The sequence below is a fragment of the Sceloporus occidentalis genome, unplaced genomic scaffold, assembly GCF_023333645.1.
Source record: "Sceloporus occidentalis isolate IW3139 unplaced genomic scaffold, rSceOcc1.0.p SCAF_2, whole genome shotgun sequence".
NCBI lineage: Eukaryota > Metazoa > Chordata > Lepidosauria > Squamata > Phrynosomatidae > Sceloporus > Sceloporus occidentalis.
In genome coordinates this window covers 4,814,326-4,831,027 of record NW_028316982.1, presented here as the reverse complement: position 1 = coordinate 4,831,027, position 16,702 = coordinate 4,814,326, and the positions used below count along the sequence as shown (strand labels likewise).

Here is a 16,702-nt window from a genome sequence, read left to right as displayed (position 1 = left end):
AGATTAAAGCCAAACCAGTCTTTTTGGCAACTGGGTAGGAATTTTCACTTAGTTACCCTTTATCAGATATAGCTCAGTGCCACAATATATCCAAGCAGGGAACAAACTTAATTCTACTTTTTGAAACCAGCGTCAGTAAAACATACACTATTGTTTAAATATTTTTATTTGTTTAAACAGTTTTGTATTTATTTTTTTCAAATGAGCTTTTCAAAATTTTGAAAATGCTCATGGTGCCAGCAATGTAAACCTCTGCCATTTTTTCTTTTTCGCCTTATGAAGTTCAAGAGATATTGACAACATGGGCAGGTTACAGCTTTAATCCCAGCTGCCTATAAGCAGGTCTATGGAGCAGAAGCAGGAGGGAGAAGAAAAGGAGGAGAGAAGTCACATTTGTGTGTAGACTGCCAGTTGCTAACCACAGGGATACAACCTTCAAAGCAATCTCCCAAGCAGAGGGGAATATCACACCACTCATTTTGATCAGGAAGAGGAATAAGACAACACATGCTGGGTGCCAATTTCATCTTACCTGCATAGAATTTCCTGATGTACTGCTTGTTCTCAAGAAGAGGCTTCAGCTGAGCTGACAGGCAATGGAACTGCAGACTGTGCTGGAGCCACAGCTCTGCAATGGCTCGGTCGCTATCAGTGTTTCGCTGTCCATTCTCATGCAGACTGATGAACTGAAAAACAGATAGGACTTGCAAGAAAATGCAGACCAAGGCCAGGAGGTAATGAGACAGCAGTCTATCAGTTCATCATCGATTAAATGTCCTTCTCAGTCTGCAAAGCTCCCAGAAAGTATTAGCATAGTGGCTGTTTGAGGCGCCACCTGACACTTGAGAAGCAGTGTGGTCTGAGCTGTGGGCAAACAGGGGAAATAATGGCCTCCTGGGACTAGACTGAGAAGACCTGCTTTGTACTTCTCCAGGGAAGGAAGCAACTGCATTTGCCCTTGCCTGACCACATCTTCTGGACTGATAAATCTTGAAATGAGAATTTCTGCAGCACATAAAACATGTTTAACTGCTTGTCTCCAGAGGAGTCTGCATGCACTCCAATATGAAACCTGTCCAAATCATCCCCTTCTCCCATTTTGATATCCTCTTCCCACCTTTGATTTTATGTCATGAATGCTCACAAAGGGTGTCAGTTGGATTCTGGCACTGTGCCACAAGCTAGTAATTACTTCAGGATGGAAACGTGAGAGGAACAGCCAAAAACATCAAGAATAGAGCAAGTAATACTTCCACTCCCATCACCGGGACCAGATCACCACTGCTAAAAAACTATTTGAGCAATGCAAAGGCTTGACCACTGCAAAAGATCATTCACACTTAACCCTTGCTTTCACTTTTACCCAGCCTGATAAGCCCTTCCAAAATATCAACAGGAGCTGGAACAAAATCCAATTTAACTAGCTCTTTCCCTTAGTATTTTGCAAATGTTTTTTCCCCCAAGTCTGAGGCCACATGCTTCTCTTCTGAGTAGCTTGCAAGCCCAGCTCTATGTGCCACCTGTGAGCTTGCTGTCTGCTTCTCCCACTCCCCTTCAGCACCACCTTATTTATTTATGGGATTTATATCCTGCATTTCTTCCAAAATGGGATTCAAAACAGCTTACAATAATTTAAAGAACTAAAGCTAAAACATTAATTGTAAAAAAAAATTAAATAGTTAAATAATACTAATATTAAAACATACGTTAGAAACCAGAAAACAGCATAGGTTCTCTGACCTACATACCATTTCCTTTTAGACTACCTCTCTGCAATTTGCTTTTTAGACCCTCTGCAAAGGTCAAAACAACAAAGAAGCAGGCAACCTCCACTCACCTTGTTTATAATGATAAGCCTTCTTCTTTGCTCTTCATCACAGTTCTTCCTTTCCACTCATTCACCCACCCCACAAAATTCAGGCTTTTCCCTCCCCACTTCCCCCAAATAGCTCACCTTCTCCACATGGTGGGCCGTATGTGGGCTCAGACATCGGATGTCCTTCACAAACTGCCAGTAATCCCTCTGCCGACAACACACCTGCCCAAGGAACACGCACAGTTAAGATTCTCTTGGCAGCATCGGCTTGGTTAGTGCTCAGAGTCCAGACTGAGAGGACAGTGCAACCTTCACTGCATTGGGGGGGGGGGGGGGGGAGTACACACAAGCCGTCAATAGGAGAACAGCCTAGAAAGGGGAAGGAAATTAACTCCTTTATAGCTGCTGGCTTTGAACTACCAACCAAAGCTTATCAGGTGACCCAAAGTACTACTTCTGCAACAATCTGTTATATTGAACATGCACTTGCAAAAAATAACAATAATTTAAAAAAAAAAATAAACACTCCACACACAGCTTTCCTTTTGCCAGTAGAACATCTGGCAGAAGCAAAGCCAAAAATTTAGGTATGGCACCACATCTCTTTATCCTGAATGCACTGCACTGAAAGTGAGCCAGGTAAATCTTTATCAATCAAAATTGATTTATTTTACCTTTTACCTTAAAGCAGGAAGATAAGCATGATAACCTATGTACAAAATAGTGTTCATTTATTTATGGGGTTTATACCTCCGCCTTTCTCCCAAAAAGGGATTCAAGGAGGCTGCAGTTGCACAGTCTCAGTTACACATGTGGAAAGTAAAGTGAGTAAGATAAAAAAAACAACAAGTCTAGCACCACATTTAAGGCCAACTTATTTTAGCATGTGCTTCCTTGGGTTGAAGTTCATTGATTTTAACTGGCAAAACCCCTGCTAAAATAAATATATTGTTTACTCTGAAATAGATTAATTTGGCTTGTGCCAAGACCTTTTGCATGCCCCAATACCTTTTGAAGTCAGGTTAGATGTCCTTATAAGAGGCCTTTCTCTGTAGCAGCACAATGACTGTAGAAATCCCTGGTTGAGGAAATTAGACTGGCGCCATCTCTTTTAAGCTTCTCTGAAAATCTCAAATTTCTGGCAGGCTCAAATGAGAGGTAGTGATCTTTCAGGTCTATTGGAAGGGCCATCCTCTATCCCATCAGTAGAGTAAATACATTGTGGAGGGTCTTGGGAGAAGCCTACCTCAGTGGTGGCACTCTAGTTGTAGAATACTTTCCTTATAGATACCCACTTGGCACCAACCTGGTATCATTTTGGCACCAAGTCGGAACATGGCCTTCAATTTTTTTATTATTATTATTATTATTATTTAATTCTTTGGGCCTAACTGATTTTATCCTGTTTGTGCATGTGCTATGGTTAGCACTATTTTAAATTGTTTTAAGTGGTTTCAAATAATCTGGTTTAAATGATTTAATATATTTTCAATATTTTAAATGTTATTGTCATAATTTATTGTTTTAAATTGATCCTATTGATTAACTTTATTGTAAGCTTCAGATATTTAGCCATAGGGAGGGATGAAATATATTAATTAATCAATATATGAGTAGCGTAAAGCTATCCCAGTGCAACACCTCACTATTTAGCCTGCTGTCTCTGTGCTTAGCTATAGTTTCAGAATTGTCTTAAAGTGTTGTCTCATCTATAGTAGACTGAAATACCTTCCAGAGCAGGGGTAGGCAACCTGCGGCCCACGGGCCGGATGTGGCCCGGCGAGGCCTTGGGACCGGCCCCAGCCTGGTCCTGCCGCCGATTGCCGCCGGGGCCTTTGGCCTCTCGCGCGCAGGGGGAAGGGGGGCAATTGTCTATAGACACCTCAGAAACATGCATTTATATTAACATTTTTTAAAAAAACAGCAAATTTTTTGCGTGTCCTCCACTTTTTTAAAAAAAGTGTCCACCATTTGAAAATGTTATCCTACATTTGTCCCGGTTTATTTATTTATTTTAAAAAAAATATTTAATTATTTATTTTTTGGCTTCGGCCCCCCAGTTGTCTGAGGGACAGCAACCCGGCCCCCGGCTCAAAACAGTTGCCTATCCCTGTTCCAGAGGATGGATCACTAATCAAGCTACTTCTGCTCAGGAAAGATAATTAGCAAAATAGATGGAGATGAAAAGAGGTACTCCTAGCTACTGAGGCTTCCTGGGCCCAGCCCATAGCGTCACTTCAAGGAGATACCATGGTAAGCTATGTACAAGGTGTTGGTTATCACCTTTAAAGCCCTACATGGATTAGACCCAATTTATTTAAGGGATTGCCTGCTTCCATATAATCCGCTCCATACACTCAGGTCCTCTGGGAGGAATTTATTACAGACCTTGAAGACCAGACTGACAGCGACCTCCCAGAGGACATTTTCTGCAACCGCTCCCAAGTTATGGAGTGGCCTGCCGGATGAGATCCATTGAATCACTAATTTAGACAGTTTTAAGAAAGCTGTTAAGACGGATCTCTTCCGGCAGGCCTTCCTGGAATAAAATACTCAGCCACACAAGACTCTGCCACACATGTGATGATTCAGTCCATAGTTATCGGTTATTGGTTATCATTCTGGTTTTAATTGTTGAATTTTTATCCTAATACTGTTTAATCCTTTTTTAAGGGGGGGGGGGAGATAGTATGTATATATTGGGGTATTTTAATCTTTGTACGATGTTATGATTATTTTGACAAAAAGCGGGATAGAAATAAAAGTTTTATTTATTTTTATTATAAAAGTCACAGAGAGGTCAAGCACAATCAAAAGGTTTGTTCTCTCCCTTGACAATGGTCATCAAGGAGACTGAAGAAGATGGACTGAAATGGATTTAAACTAGGCATGAGCCTAGTGGCTGTCAGTCGCAGGGAGTTTCCAAGAAAGAAAGAAGTAATAGTAGATAATGGACACAAACATAGTACTGGTCCCTGGGATGCTGGAGAACAATAATCTGCCAACCCTATATCAGATATTTTAAGCAGCACTGGGTTAAGGGATGGGTAACTTTTGGCCCTTCAGCTTTTGTCAGCCTCTTATTCCCATCAGCTCCAGCAGATGTATCCAATGATCTAAGATGATGAGAATTAGCGTCCAGCAACATCTAGAGGCCAATTCATTGCTTGAAAGGGATACAAGTAACAAAATGTCAGTTGTTCCAGCACCCCTGATGGGGCAGACATCATTGGTGCTTGTGCCATGGAGTAATTACTTGTAAGAAGCACAGGGGCAACATAGCAACAATTAAGGGTGGCACCACAAATACTTTTCATGAGTTTACAAGAAATGAGAAGACGTAACTTCACTGTATATGCAAGGTGGCAGATAATATACGTGGAGGGGGGAAGCAACCCGACCATGGACTCTGGAGCTCTGTTTACAGAACATGCAAATCTAACCCTCAGATCTGAAGCTAACAGGAACCAGGGCATAAAAAAATCCCCCTCAGCCCAATACTGAAGGTGCCTAATAGGCATAGTGTCAATCATATTTCCAGAATTCACGCTTTACTAAGATGGCTTAGGTTTTTTCTTTTGTTTATAAAATCAGAGATTTTTTAAAGCATTTAAATCCTATTTTAAGCACTGAAAGTCCTCTTTTCTCCTTCTGATTCATCACATTTTATCAAAAGGTACACCATACACAATTTCAAGCTTAGGATCACCTTCACAAAATGCAAAGGGCGTAGGTGTAAACGTGTGTCACAGACAGAAAGGGAGAAACTGATTTACTGATTTTATTGTCTGGAGAAAATCCAAAGATCACTCATAACATGGATTATAGCATTTCTGCTCTTATGATACCTCTTGTGGTTGTATCTTTGGAGGCAGGGGAAAGCCCTGCAGAACAGATATTACCAACTCTTATCTCAAAAGTACAATATTCCAGCCACAAAATGATCAAGGCAAGTTAATGATTGATTCTTGCTGCTACTGCTATTCATGTAGTAACTGCAGTTCAACAAAGGCAGTGGCAACAGAACGTGGGCTAAAGTTCCACCACTTCAATAAAAACTAAAGTGAGGAAGAGGAAGCAAAATGGGTCTATATAAGAGTGAAGGGAAAACATCATTAGTTCAGGAAGAGAAACTGACTGGCAGTAGATTCAGGACAACCCCACAAAAAACCTCTCATGTACTGATAGCTCATTTGAAAAAGCATTACAGATTATCAGCTGTGCATGCATATGATTCCCCTTTTTTGTGAGAACTCAAGGATTGTCAGATGCTCTCCCGCCTTTTATAATTTCTAGCAGATCCCAAGAATTCAAACTGTACTCTCCCATCTATGTAGAAGGCATCAAGAGAGAAATCAAGTAAGATCTGTGTCCTATTTTAGATAGAAGTGGCATGCATGGGATTTGCAGGTAGTCACCCATCCAGGTACTTGCAAGATACAAACCTGCTCAGCTTCCCCAAGGTTGCTGCATGCCCTCAAGGCCTTGCCCTTTAGACTGGTCACTAGCAAAATCTCCTGGCTAGTGTTCTATGACAATGAAATTGGTTACCTAGGAAGGGTCATAACCTCTGGAGGTCTCTTGAGGATAAGCTGGCCAGATATCTGGCTTAGTGTGCAGCCCTCTGTGATGAAGGAGTAACAGCACCATTGTTTCTCTTAAGATCACTTCCAAACCACTGTATCCAGAAGTTTCTATCACTTGATAGGGGAATGGGAGAATGTCCTCTCCAACCAAGATAGGTGTTGAGAAGACAGACAGGAGATCAGGCTGGTAAGCTTGAAATTTGGATGGGAAAAGGTTAAAACCAAGTAAGCAATGAACAAGGAAAATAGAAGGGTAAAAACAAATAATACAGGGGCCATTAAGGAAGCAAGACCCTCTCATATAGGAAGGGCTGCAAGCTTTTGATAGACAGGAAGCGCTCTAAGGTGGAGAGAGAAAAGTACCGTACTTGCTTAAGGCCACTAAATATCCGGGATATGAAAGAAAGAAAGAAACCTGGATGAGTCTTTTAGCTTGCACTGTACATTTGCTCTTTTAAAAATAGAAACAGTAGTTGGTCCTTGATTCATTCTTTAACTCACCTATTTCATATCCCTTGTTCAGTGGTCATAATCTGTTCAATAATATTTGTGTCTACTTTATTTCAAGACGTAGTACATTGGGAAGGAGTGGGAAGTTATATCAGGGGTGAGCAAAGAGCAGCCAAGGGGAGGGATCACAGGTGTCTCCAAGGTTGTTTTTGCGGCTCTCAATTTCCCATCTAACTTCCCTGGACAATTTTTTCTGGACAAAGTGGGGGGGGGGACTGAATTGCCTCTCTCAGAAGCCTACAGGATTGGTCACTCACCTTCTAAATAAATCATGTGGCCATTTAGCATCAATAAATACTTGTTTCTCAAAACCTGAATTGACTCCTGAACACTTTCATTTTGTTTTTTCCCCATCTGTGGGGCATTTCTGGTGGTTTGCATGGCAGCTGCAGTGTCCCAGGGACAGAAAATTGGCAGCTGGGGCTAACAGGTTGCCTATCCTTGGACTAGACCATTTCAAGTGTCCCTTTCCTCATACGTTATTTTGTGACAATTCCAAGTAAAGTGATGAAGACACAACTACCAGTGGCAAAAGCACAGCCATAAATTCTTGATAGCTCAACACGGGGAAACCTACCTTATCTGGGATGAGACCATGATATAGGATGCTATGCATGTCCCTGCAGAGCCTCTCCAAGCCGCCATATTTTGACCAGACATTGGGATTATTGATTGACACCAAACCTTCCACTGTAGTCTTCAAGTTGCCCAGCAGCTTCCAGTGCTCTTTCCTGAAAACATACCAGCAACAAACCATTGTCAGTTCTGCAGTGTAGATGAAGGCATTGTTTCCAGACACCAGAAACACCATAATCTCCTCTTGGGAAACAATGTAATAGCAGCACAGATCCAACTACACTTTCAATAGAGATCTGAATGCTGTGCAACACAACTATTTCACCTACACTAGACAATGCTGCAGCTACACTGCTTGGCTTCAGAGTTCCTGCTCCAGACCCTGACACACCTCCCCCCCCCCCCCCCGCCCGACATTTAGTCTCTAGGGGCCTGGGTTTCTAAACAAACAATGAGTCCTCAATTGTCTTCACAGTATGAAAAGAAATCTTGTATAACTGAGCAAAAGAAATTGAAGCATTAGCTTTTGTACACTTAGGGCCAAAAATGAAGCTGCTTCGAGTCACTTTGGAGGTATGCTGTTTAAATGCTGCATGCGTCCTAAGAGGCCAGAACCCACGCCACAGCCAAAGTCCATTCCTAAAGACTGGAGCGCAGCTTTGGCACAGCTTCTGGCTTCTTAAGATGCATGTGTCATTTAAACAGCATACCTCCAAAGTGATCCAAAGCAGCTTTATTTTGGCCTGTCTGTTCAGGCCCTTAGCCTACTTCCTAAGATGCAAGTTTACAAGTTCACAATGTACAGGTTCATTATCATTCTGACTAAAAGAAGGAATTGTAGGCTTTCCAACATTCAGAGGAATCTTTGGATAAGTGTGTCTGCCCACGCTTCTAGGTACCTCCCCTGCCTCTTACACATAAAAATAATGGATCTAGGAACACTCAAAAGCATGGTTCTTTGTGTGAGTGTCTGCTCACAATTCTAATCTCATATCAATTCTTTCTGTGAGTGTGTCTGTCCACATCCCTGCCTCTTTCACTCAGAAATAGATGAATCCAAAGAAATTCGCCAGTTCAGAGTAATAAAAACGAGGTTCTTCTGCTCACAATACATAATTAACTTATAAAGTGTTCTTTCCCAGGATGAGGCCATGGCCTCTGGAGTAAAAGAAAGTGGAGACAGATTCATGAAGGTCTCATTAAGAGCCATTAGCCATGGCAACTGAATTGAACTTTCAGATTCAGAAGTCTCTGGCTCCAAATACCAGCTGCTTAGAAATAATTTATGTGGGAGAGAAGCTACCTTGAAGACCGTTTATATACTTCTTAGATGCCTTTCAAGAGTACAGCCTTCTCTAGGCGACTTGCAATATATAATGTCAACTATCCGTTGCAGTAAAACAAACCCAAAAATTAACTAACCAAAAAAGGGAGAAGCATACTCAATAAGTATCTACAAGTCACAGAAAACAAAGCTATAAAAGCCCTTTTAGAAGCAACAAAAGCCTCAGGAGCCTGGTCCACAGTATTATTATTATTTATTTGTTTATTTATTTATTTGTTTATATAGTGCTGTAGATTTGCACAGCACTGTACATAAAGCAAAAAATATATAACAGATGGGGCCATGACTATGAAGGCTTATTTCTAATACATTCTAAACATATTGATCTGGCTGGTGAACCAATGAAGTTGGCTTCCAAAGGTGATAATAAAATCTAGGTAGAATTTACTAGATCATAAATTGAAGATCAGTCAAAAGAAAAAAGGCTGCAATCCAGACAGCTTCTGCAATAACAAAGTACATGGCACTTTACAAACATAAGCAAAAATAGATGGGTCCTTGCTCCAAGAAGCTTACAATTGATATTCTGATAGCTCAACAGAGGGAGGCAGAGTGACTCATGTTATAGTGAATTAATGAGCATTGCTCTGAGTTCAGGATTTTTAAATGTATTTTAGAATGAAACAACATATTACACATCTTTAGAATTCATTTCAACTGCGACAAGGAGTTAAGCCAAGGGATTTAAAGGATGAAAAATAGTAGTGTCGTGTAAAATGTTCTTGGAAGGGGTTCCAGATATAAAGGAGTAGCGGGAAAGGATGGACCAAAGATTAAGGCTGGGGAATTGAGAATGCTGGAGCTCAAGATCAAGGACTCCATAAGCCAGAAAGAATTGAACTGAGGGCTGGCAGGCACTGAGTTAGGCCTATATTTAGAAACTTCCTCCTGTTTTTTAGTGCATTGCAAGAATGTGCTTTGCATCTTAACAACAAAGCTGGACACTTATTGGCATGAAGACTCAGAGGGCCACCCTAGGACAGAAGCTGCTTAGTTTACCGCTTTTAAAAAAGGGCTCAGTTCACTGAAAGTCTGTGTTAAAGACCAGCCACAGGAGAAAATCTGCTGCTCTTCCTGGAGAGCTATTCTTAAAATGCATTCTGCAAAACCATATTGCAGGGAAAGAATGCCTGCATGCTGAGTGCTTTCTACATGTCATTCAGGAATGGTGGCATTACTTACCAATTAGGCATGTGTGCATATATATATATATATATACACACACACCCATACACACCCCTCAATGTTTTTAGAATGCCAAAGAATGCTACTGTCAGTGGACTGACATGGAAAAAGCACACTGGTAATTTGCCAATTTCAGAAGGGAGTAGCAGTTATTTGTGAGCAAACATAAATTGCAAATGTGGCACTCTTAGGGCTTCCTGAGCAGCATTTGTTTATACTCCTGCTTCCAAATGCAGACATACCAAAGAGGGAAGGAAGCACCATGTAAATGTGAGGGCTTTATGTAGTTCATGACAGCAACACTCTGCTGGCCAAGAATATGTCCATTACCTTTTGAGGTCTAATGAATTCTGCTCATTCTCTTTTCCATTGTTGTTGTTGTGTGCCTGCAAGTCCTTTCTAACATATGGTGACTCTTTGGCGATGCTATCATGGAGTTTTCTTGGCAAGATTTCTTCAAAGAAGACATATCATTGTGATCCTCTAAAACTCAAAATCCTTTCACAAAACACGTGTGCCCGGTAGCCCTTGGTGTAACCCTTGCAGCCTCAAACTCAAGCAATATGGATACCGAAGGGAGGCAACCAAATTTTATAATCTTTATACTCGATCTTATTTAATTGGCGGGATAGAAAGAATTTTTTTTATTATTATTATTACTACTTTTGCCTTTGCAGGCCATCTCACCATTTATCTGATGATGGTTTATTTATATAGCACCAGCAGTATACATGGCACTTTATATAAGCAGTTTACAATTTTTGACAGTTGCCTGCCCTGTGGCTTGCAGTCTAAAAATATCGGACACACAAGGAAAAGGGGATGGCAGCCAGGGAGGAGATTGAGTTCAAGAGATGCTGGCTATTGTCTTTGAGGCCACAGCAGTGACAGCTGGGATGGATGGAGGGCCCTTCATCAACTGCTGGGCCTAGGCACGATAGATCAGGGACAGGAATCATCTGGTCCTGTAGAGATTTTTGGACTGCAAGTCCTAGCCAGCAAAGCCAGCAGCCCTAGTCAGTAAAGCCAATATCAAGGAATGCTGGGGACTACAGTCCTTCTTCCTTCTCTCATGTAAGAAATTACTCTATTCCAATTAGTGGTGGAAATGTCTTTTTCAAAGAATGGTTAGCCCTTGAACAAGCAACATAGTAACAACCAAGGGAAATAGTGAAGAATAAAGGGCACAATGGCAAGAGGAAAGGGAGGGTGGTAAATCATCATCACCCTTCAGCAAATGATTACAAGCCTGGCTTCAAGAATAATAACAGATGCCAACCAAACACATCATTGCAAATGAGTCACTGTTCTAAACTGGAATTGCCATCATTTCTTCTTGTTAAAGGTAAAACTGCATTTGAAAAATCATTTACATTCCACATCCCACGTTCCAACTAAACAGTGTACAGTACATTACAATGGTCTAAAATGGAAATAACTTAAGGTACAGTTGGCCCACCTTATCCACGGATGCTTTTATCCATGAATTCAAGCATCCACAGTTGGAATTTTTTTTTTAAAGTATCAATTCCAAATAGCAAACCTTGATTTTGCCATTTTATATATGGGACATCATTTTGCTCTGCCATTATATTTACTGGGACTTGAGCATCCATGGATTTTGTTATCCACAGGAGGTCCTAGAACCAAACCCCAGCGGATAACAAGGGCCCACTGTATTTGTGTAAACTGTTGTAAGATTAGTCCTTTCTAGAGAAGATCGCAGAACCAACATGTAGTGGTTCAAATTTGGACTCTGGAAGAACAGGATCTGAATCCCTGCCCAGTCATGATAGATTTGCCTTAGGGTTACCATATGTTAGAAATGTCTTGAAGTCACTTAATAATGAAGTACAGTTGCAAAGCTGGACACAGCTGCTACCTCTTTATCCAGGAGCAAAGCTAGTTTAGGAAACTCCTGAGTTCTCTGCTACTCCAGAGAATAGGACCCAGTGCAATGAATGCAAGCTATAGCAAAAGAGATTCCACCTCAACATTAGGAGGAACTTCCTGACAGTAAGAACTCTTGAACAGTTGGACACACTCCCCTGAAAAGTGGTGGAGTCTCCTTTTTTGGAGGTCTTGAAACAGGGGCTGGGTGGCCATCTGTCGGGGGTCCTTTGATTCTGTGTTCCTGCATGGAAAAAATGGGATTAAACTGGATAGCCCTTGTGGTCTCTTCCAATTCTGTGATTCTATATGACACCTAATAATTCTTGTTCCTTCCACATCCTATCTGATCTAGACCAACATGTGTACAATGGCTTCCTCCTCTGTATATTCCAAGCAATTGGTATACAGAGACATACTGGTAACAGCCATCAATAGGCTTATCTTCCATGAATTTGCTCATTGTCTTTTACAGTTATCCCTGCTGCTAGTCATTTCTACATTTTGTTGAAGTGAACTCCATAGTTTAATTGTGTAAAATTCTTCCTTTTACCCACCATGAATCGCCAACATGTACCTTCGAGGATCAAAAAGAGTTCCCAGTAAATTTACGCTATAGAAGCTTGAAGAACTGGCTTAACTGAACAATGTGACACCACAACTATGTAAGAAGCTGTTTAACATTGGTTTGAACTATTAATTGGTCACCTTGCCCAACACAGGTGCAAAACACACTGCAGAATCCAGTTTGAGACCACTTTAACTGCCCTGGGGCAGTGCTAGGGAATCCTGCTAATTGTAATTTATTCTGGCACCAGAGCTCTCTGACAGAGAAGGATAAATATCTGACAAAACTACTGTCCCCAGAATTCCCTAGCACTGACCCAGGACAGTTAAAGTGGTCTCAAACTGGATTATTTCTGCAGTGTGTTCTGGATCACAGCCTACTCTAGTTCTCCAAAGTCTCAATGTCTGTTACCTAATAGCCTTTCAAGAAGTACAGGAGACTGCATTTGTGTTCTTCTATCTGCAAAATGTGACCTACAACCATTTCCCAAAATGGATATAGTCCATATTACAATAATAATTGTAAGCCGCTCTGAGAGCATTTAGGTATGAAGGATGGGGTATAAATACCATAAATAAATAATAAATAAATATGCAAGGCACCCAAGTAGCCCACTGATTACTCCTATTGACTGTGACTTTTGTCTGTCAGAGACAGAGGTTTTCTTGACTTCAGCTGTAAGAAACTACCAAAATCAAACCCAGGATCATGAACTCATTAATCCCATTCCACAGCTCCTTCTACTTACGTATGCCCACAATTAATCCAAAGGACAGAAAATAATGTATTTAAATAAATATGACACTCTATACAATCAGCCTGAGTGCCATGTTAAGCACATGCCAGAAGCTCTCTGCCTCTCATCTGAAGAAACATGATGGAGTCAGCTGCAGTGACTCAGAACACAGCCACGAAGTGTTGCTACCAAGTCAAGCTGTCTGAAAAACAACTCTCTTTTTTAAAAAATCAACAATTTTTTCAAATGTACTCAGCCTAAGGTAGAAGAGCCAGTTTTTCAATAGCTGAGCTTTTTAGCATTAACACAAAACAGGACATTCCATCAAATGTCTTTTCTTCCTGCAGCACAATGACATAACAAGCGCTTCTGAACTCTTCTCAACAACTTTATGAAAGTACAGCATAACTGTGTAAGAGGCACACCGTCCTGTGACTAAATCTCTGATCTAAGAAATATAGCAGTACAGAACATAGGTAAAAGACAACACAACCAATCAGGACCAATGTTACATATTTTTGCTACCCAAATAACTGCATTTCACAATCATCCATGCTGTATGTGCCATATTTGTTAAGAAGGTTGCAGAATGGCTGCTGTATATAAATGAAAATTGTGACATGCTAGGAATAACTCACAGGCCCAGCCGTTGAAATAGGTGAAGGGAGCCCATATGCTCACATGCTTTCCCTTCAGTGCAAGCATATCTTAGGCAGTGATAGCAAACTGTAGTTTCAAAGCTACCAGGTAAGCAGGAAAGTCAGCAGGCATGAATTATCCTGACTTGTTCTTCCTCAGACCTCTATATATACCATACTCTGATATGCAGAGAATATATATGTCAGTGATTCCCAAACTCTGGCCCTTCTAGACTTTGGTTCCTAGAATCCCAGACCATTGGCCAAGATGACTGAGACTTCAGGGAATAAAAGCCCCAAAACACCCAGAGGACCAGAGTTTGGGATCATTGGTGTGGGCTATAAAGCAAGATGACACATGCTGACACAGAGCTCCTGGATCATACTAACAGCACTGTTGACATTTCTTCATACCTGTCGGTAATTTTCAAATGTATACTGGGGCAGATAACTAAGGCATAGTGGAGAACCAGAGTCAGTGTGGTTTAATAGTTTTAAAGTGTTGGACTAGGGCTGGTAAACCCACTGGTTGACCTTGGGCAAGTCACACTCTCTCAGCCTCAGAGGATGGTAATAGCAAACCCCCCTCTGAAGAATCTTGCCAAGTAAATCCTATGAGAGGTTCGCCTTAGGGCGTCATAAGTCAGAAACGACTTGAAGGCACAAAGCAACAAACACACAACAACTGCAAAAAGAGAAAGCAAGCAGCAAATTTGTGATTCTGTCCATAATCGAAGACGACACAATGTAGATCAGGTGACTAAGCATGGATACTTGAGCAAGACATTTGACAACTGGGACAATACTGTCCCCAAAATACACACACACACACACACTCTCAGTGCCCCTTGGGCGCTGCATCATCTAAACGCAGCACCAGAGGCGCACCACAACACCAAGCGCTGTGTGGTGCGGTGCATGGCATCACACTGCCATGAGGGCAGAGCTGGAGCATGTGTCGTATGGACGCCGAACCCTGACTCCAGCCCTTGGCCAGCCTTAATGGCTGGTCTGCACAGCCACTCTGTGAAACTCTTAGCCTAGACAGAACAACTTCCTGCCTATTATTCCTGAAATGTGAAAGTGCCCAACATTAGCACTGTGCATCGGGGATTCTGGGGTTGCTCAGTGGAAAAGACATTAACAGAAGACTCTTGTCACAGAAGGAAGAAAGACAAGCTGAATGGTATTTTACTTCTAGGTAACTGCATACCGCACAGCAGCTTTAATGACAGAAAAACAATCTTGTCCACCAGTCACTCCTGTGGGCCACCTCCCAGGCAGGAATTCTGAAAAGGCCATTCCAATGTTTGCTTCATAACTTGAAAAAGTGGGCTGAGAAGCTGTGACTTACACATAGCCAGCTTTGGAGACAAGGCATTGGTTTCCTAGACAACTAGCAGCAAATTGGCTTATGTTAGGCTTGTTTCTCACAAAACGTTAGCTCTCCTGAGAAACAGAAACGTAAATCATTTGGGAAATAATCTAAAGCAATAGTGCTTGAATGGCAGCTCTTTTCCTTACTAAGTTGCAAAAGATGTGCCCAAGAATTGAAGTGGCTGGCTGACTTAGGCCCATTACAGACGGGCTAAAAAGTACGCCCAGAGCGCGTGCTAGGGTTAAGACAGGACGGTGCTTCCGCACCGCCCTAACCCTAGTGCGTGCTGTGCGCGCACAAAATGGTGGCAGCCGTTCCACACGGCCGCTGCCATCGATACGTGACGACCGCGCCGCCTCCAGACGGCGCAGCCTTCAGACGGCTGCGACCAGCAGACCAAAGGAGAAAGGGGCCAAACGGCCCCTTTCTCCTTCTCCCCGCCACCGCGGGGTGTCCTTGGGGCTTGAAGCCCCAAGGACACCCCTTTCCAGGCTGCGGGGAAGGGGCCTTTTGCCGCTTTCCCGCAGGCCGGAAAGCGGCGGATCGGGGCTTCAGCGGCTGCCGCTCTGGCCGCTGAGGCCCCGATCCGGCAGGGAAAGGTGCGCCTACAGGCCGTCCCAAAGGGGCGGTCTGTAACGCGCCTAGCAGAAAGTAGCCCTGTGCCAGCTTGGTCATGGCATTCTTAATAAAGCCTTACTGTCACCGATATGCTTTGTTCCCACATTGACTAAAGCTCAAGCGAAGCAAATGGAGGGTCTTCCCTCCCCCCCAAAAAAAGGAAAAGAGAAGCCTCCTAGATTAGGCCAGTCCTGCCTCTTACCCCTATTTAGACCATGAGCATGTTAATGCTGCTTCCAGCACTCCTTCGTTGCTGAACCTGTAGTTCCACCACCTGGTCTATGTCTTCTCCTGCTGTCCTGGAACTCTTTCTCCAAGAGGACTTAGAGGTCAGATCTCAGCCTGTTCTTTCACAACTAACACATGCAAGGTCTTGAGCTGGCGCCTTGCTTTGAACCACCTATTAACTTCTGATTCAAGTAATGTCCCAGCTGCACCTCATGCAGAATAACTTCAAAAGTAAAATTCCAGCAACTTTTCAGAAGAGTGAAACCTAGGAGCCAGTAGCACAACCTAGTGTATATACTCAACTATAAATCAACCTCGTGTATAAGTTAAGGGCAAGTTTTCAGACTAAAACTATGATTCTGATATGATGCAAAGATAGGTTGAGGGTAAAACTTAGGGGCATGTAACAAAGAATTGAAAGGATGAAGGAAAGGAAAACAATGACAAAGAACTTAGAAAATTCTAGGAGATGTAACTGTGCTCATACTCAAAAAACTGGATGGATGAGAGAATGGAGGGGGAATCAGTACTTCCATGATAGGTTACACTCTTGCCTTTTACAAGGGAATGGTTTCATTTTTTAAAATAACAGTTCAAGTACAGTACTTACATTGACCTGTGGATAAGT

At 42.1% G+C, this 16,702-nt stretch overlaps 1 protein-coding gene across 6 annotated transcripts in view; it reads right to left on the bottom strand.

Annotated features, from left to right (window-relative positions):
- RUBCN (rubicon autophagy regulator) overlaps nucleotides 1-16,702 on the bottom strand; it is a 54,150-nt gene extending 37,448 nt beyond the window's left edge. For 2 of the 6 annotated variants that reach the window (XM_089508633.1, XM_089508636.1), the window contains exons 1-3: nucleotides 7,490-7,671; nucleotides 1,955-2,038; nucleotides 533-686 (exon numbers count right to left, since the gene is read on the bottom strand). In XM_089508633.1, coding sequence (XP_089364759.1) covers nucleotides 533-686; nucleotides 1,955-2,038; nucleotides 7,490-7,669 — 418 coding nt within the window. In that variant the 5' untranslated portion in view covers nucleotides 7,670-7,671. Of the gene's footprint in view, nucleotides 1-532; nucleotides 687-1,954; nucleotides 2,039-7,489; nucleotides 7,673-10,348; nucleotides 10,404-12,007; nucleotides 12,069-16,684 lie in introns of those variants that run through there. The other 4 variants (XM_089508635.1, XM_089508634.1, XM_089508637.1 and 1 more) reach the window with 4 other exon arrangements.